The sequence below is a fragment of the Alosa alosa genome, chromosome 7 (genome assembly GCF_017589495.1).
Source record: "Alosa alosa isolate M-15738 ecotype Scorff River chromosome 7, AALO_Geno_1.1, whole genome shotgun sequence".
Taxonomy (NCBI): Eukaryota; Metazoa; Chordata; class Actinopteri; order Clupeiformes; family Clupeidae; genus Alosa; species Alosa alosa.
In genome coordinates, this window is record NC_063195.1 from 9,673,460 (window position 1) to 9,677,826 (window position 4,367).

At 40.9% G+C, this 4,367-nt stretch overlaps 1 protein-coding gene across 1 annotated transcript in view; it reads right to left on the bottom strand.

Moving 5' to 3' along the window:
- LOC125297743 (NACHT, LRR and PYD domains-containing protein 12-like) overlaps positions 1-4,367 on the bottom strand; it is a 12,567-nt gene that overhangs the window by 5,526 nt on the left and 2,674 nt on the right. The window contains 4 exon segments of the mRNA XM_048248197.1: positions 29-202; positions 318-813; positions 816-1,844; positions 1,847-2,086. Coding sequence (XP_048104154.1) covers positions 29-202; positions 318-813; positions 816-1,844; positions 1,847-2,086 — 1,939 coding nt within the window.

The following is a 4,367-nucleotide window of genomic DNA, read 5'->3' on the forward strand; positions in this document are numbered from 1 at the left end:
TGTTGAGAATAGAGAACATAATGCTTACCTTAGCCTCTCAAGCATACAGTTGGAGTTTGTTAGGGAGCCACAGACAGCCTTCAGGCCTGAGTCTGGCATGGTGCTAGAATCCAGGTACAGCTCCTTCAAGTATGATGACGCTGACTGCAAGACTGAGGCCACAATCTCACAAGACTGCTCATTCAGATTGCAACATGTAAGACTGCAGAAACAAAGAAAATACATAAAATGAAGAAAAGCAGCAGCTGTGTGATTGTAGCACCTTTGACCACATGCATAGACGATGTTTTGTGCTTTTTGGCTTATTTGCTACTTGCCGAGCTTTTCTGCACCATTTCACAACTGGGACAAGTCTCTGCTCTCCGTCCTCTGTTGTGTTGTATTTGCCAATGTCAAACTCGTCCAAAACATCCTCGGACTTCAGGAGGGCGTCTGCTAAGGCGGAACAGTGGGCTGGTGAGAGTTCTGCTTCTTGTTGTTTCTCATAGATGAAACTCTGCAGGTCGTTCTGCAGTGAGCGGTCCTTCATCTCAGAAAGGCAGTTGATGAGGTTGATGAATTGATCAGGGGAGATGTTTTTTCCTCCCACGCCTTTTAAGTGTTTGATAATTAATTCCAGGCTTTTGAGGTTCTCCTTCCTGTTCTCTGATAATGGGCGTGTCAGCAGGCCTTCAAGGAGTTTCTGACTGGACTCGAGCGAGATGCCCAGAAGGAAACGCAAGAAAAGATCCCAATGTCCGTTTTTGCTCTGCAGAGACTTTTCTACAGCTTTCTTCAGCAAGAGGTAGAGGAAAACCTTTTGGGTTTTACTTTGAGAAAAGATTCCAGTGCTGCCATGTCCTCATTCATGAAAGAGACAAAAACAAATAAAGCAGCCAGGAACTCCTGAAGGCTCAGATGCACAAAGCAGTAGAATGGCTTCAACACAAACTTGGGTTCTTCTCTGAGAATTTCCGTACACAGGCCAGACTGCAGAGAAGCTGTTTCCATGCCACGTGACTTCAGGACATCTTCATCAAACAGTACAGTGCCATTTTCAAGATTTCTAAAAGCCAGTTCAGACAACCTTAAGATGGTTACCCGATTTGCCTCCAGGATGTTCCTTTTGTCTGGTTTCACACCATCATATTTTCGTTTTTTCTTGTCAAGCTGAATAATCAGAAAGTAAATGTACATTTCTGTAAGAGTTGAGGGAATTTCCGCACTGTCATATTCACCCAACATTTCCAGCAGAACAGTTGCTGCAATGTAACAGAAAACTGGTATGTGGCACATGATGTAGATGCTCTGTTTGGTCTTAATGTGACTAAAGATTTGCTGAGCTCGATCCTGATCATCAATCCTCTTCATGAAGTACTCCTCCCTCTGTTCCTTTTTAAACCCGTGCACTTCTGTGATGCGGTCAACGTACTCAGATGGGATTTGACCAGCGGCTGCAGGGCGCGAGGTCATCCATATACAGGCGCTACGGAGCAGGTTTCCCTTGATGAGGTTGGTGACCAGCACGTCTAATGTCGTAGTCTCTGTAACATCACTCACAAAGTCACTCTGGAAGTTCAGTGGAAGTGTGCTTTCATCCATGCCATCAAGGATGAAGACCACCTGTAGGTCGCCGTACAGTGTTTCCCTCAGTGGCTTCAGCTCTGGGTAGAACTTCAGCAGGAGATTGTGAAGACTGATATTATTTTTGAGCAAGTTCAGCTCTCTGAGAGGAAGCAAAAGGAGCAGGTGGACTTCCTGGTTAGCTTTTCCGTCTGCCCAGTCGAGAATGAACTTCTGCACGGACACCGTCTTTCCAATGCCAGCAATGCCCTTGGTCATCACGGTCCTGATGCGCCTCTTTTGTCATTACAATCGATGGGCGTGTCATCTGTTTTTCTGGACATCTTATTGGTCTGCCACACTTCATGCTCATTGTTCACATCGTCACTCTCTCCTTCGATGATGTAGAGCTGTGTGTAGATCTTGTTAAGTGGAGTTTTACTTCCTCTCTGTTGTAGTCCTTCAAATATACAGTCAAAGTCATCCAGCATCCTGTCCTTGTGACTCGTCAAGACTCTCTGCACAGTTCCAGGGTCTAGATTAGCTGAAACACATTAACACATTTTTAATGTAAATAACTTAAACATCTCACACAGTTGAATTACATATCTGGATGTGTCCTGTCAGAATTAAGAAAGCAACATTTACTGACTGATTAGCGGTGATTCATGGTTTTTTTTCTGCAGAAAGATTTCTTGTCAGTTAGTGTGTGTGTGTGTTGGAGGGGTGGGGTGAAGCAGAAAAAATACACACTCCACAACTTCCACCTTCTCCAGCGACTGATCTACTTTAGTCTGAGGGCCTTTAAATGCAATACAACGGATGTGTTCTGATAGTTGTCTTTGGAATGGATGAATCATTTGACATGTGTTATCTATTGCCAGCATCTATAAGTGAAACAAAAATGAGTGTTATTAAAACAAAATGAGTGTTATTAAAATAATAGAAAATGTCTCATTCAGGAGTATTGCAAGGCCTATTTGGTGTCTAGCCATACACCCCACTGTTCGAAATTAATGTCCTTCACTATAAAAACTATCAAAACTTCATTATCAGCCATTGAATTATCTGAATGGGCCTGGCCATCTGTGCTAATTAATGTCACTAAATAAATTAAAATATATAATAGAAGGTATTGCATGCTGTCTAAGAGTCTTGAGGCAGCTATAGAGGTAAGTAGGTAATTTAGGTAGATACAGCCAACCTACCTGGACCTTACTAAATAAATGAAAAATGTGCATAAAATCATTGGTCATATTGTAACAACCTGGGTGTTATTGATGTGCACATTATGTTCTTAGTCTTAGTGTGTGCCTAGTAATTACCGAGCTCTACCAGGCTTGGAGAGTAGCGGGGGGGCAGGGGCGCCAGGTAATCAGAATTGTTACTTTAAGTTGTCGCTCTGATTAAGGAAGAACAGCAGTTTTACGCTGTGGTCTGTAGCCATTTAGGTTCTGCAATAAACCTGCTATTAAGATCAGCACAAGCTTCTGCTTATGTGACTGATGTACCGGGTGACATCACTACAGTATGTATATTGTTCATGTAGAAGGTATTGGATTATATCCAACATGTTCAGAGTTCAGTTCACAGAGTTCAGAGAGATTTATTCATCACATACATAGTTATATTAGTATATCACAAGCAGTGAAATGTAAGTCTGGTTAGCTTCATGACTGTAAAGTAGATATACTCTAAGTAAACAGATAAGATTAAAAGCAGAAGTTAATAATAAATAATTCAAAATAATAGAATAATAAAGTGACATGAATAATAATAATAATAATAATAATAATAATAATAATAATAATAATAATAATGTTATTAAAATGGGATGGAGTCCATGGTATTCATAAGAGTTGGCCATGTTGAGGAGTCTAATGACCTGAGGGAAATAGCTTTTTCTTAGTCTCTCAGATGTTTGAGGCAGATATGGAGGTAGGAAGGTATAGTACAGTATGCTGTGTTTGGAAAATAGGGTCCCGCTGGATTTTCATGTAAAAATTGATTTTTTTGCATACAGCGGAGAAAATAAGTATTGAACACGTCAACATTTTTTTCAGTAAGTATACTTCCAGAGAGGCTATTCGCATAACATTTTCTACAGACATTAGTATTAACTTAAGTAATCCAGACATGTTAAAAAATCCAAACATTAATGTCCCTAAGTAGAGTTATGAGTAAAAAAGTGGAATGGCACAGGGAAAAAGTATTGAACACACTAAGAAAAAACAGTACACAAAGGCAAGGAATGGCAAGGAACAAGCTGGAATCTATAGATAGTTAGAGAGTAATTATCCCTCCTATCTGTGCAAATTAATGTAAGCTGGGTTAGTACATATTGATGAGCTATAAAAAGGTTTTTCGTTACCAAGTTGTCACACAAGAAACATGTCATGATGGGTAAAAGCAAAGAGCTCTTCCATGACCTTTGCAACATTATTGTTGCAAAACATACAGTATCAATGGAACTGGTTACAGATGCATTTCAAAACTTCAGAATCATCCAGTAAGCAGTATTGGAGCCATTGTCTGCAAGTGGAAGGAACATCACTGCATCGTCAATCGGCCATGCACAGGATCTCCTTACAAGATTTCTGACCAGGAAGTCAGAAGGATAGTCAGAAGTGTAGCCCAAGAGCCAAGGACCACTCCAGAAAGACTTGGAGGCAGCAGGTTCAATTGTTACAGAGAAAAGGAGGAGGAGAAATGGCACTGTGCATCACCCTAAAAATACCATACCAACAGTGAAGTTTGGAGGTGGAGGCATCACGGTGTGGGGCTGTTTTTCATCTCATGGTACTGGCAGTCTTCATACAGTTGAA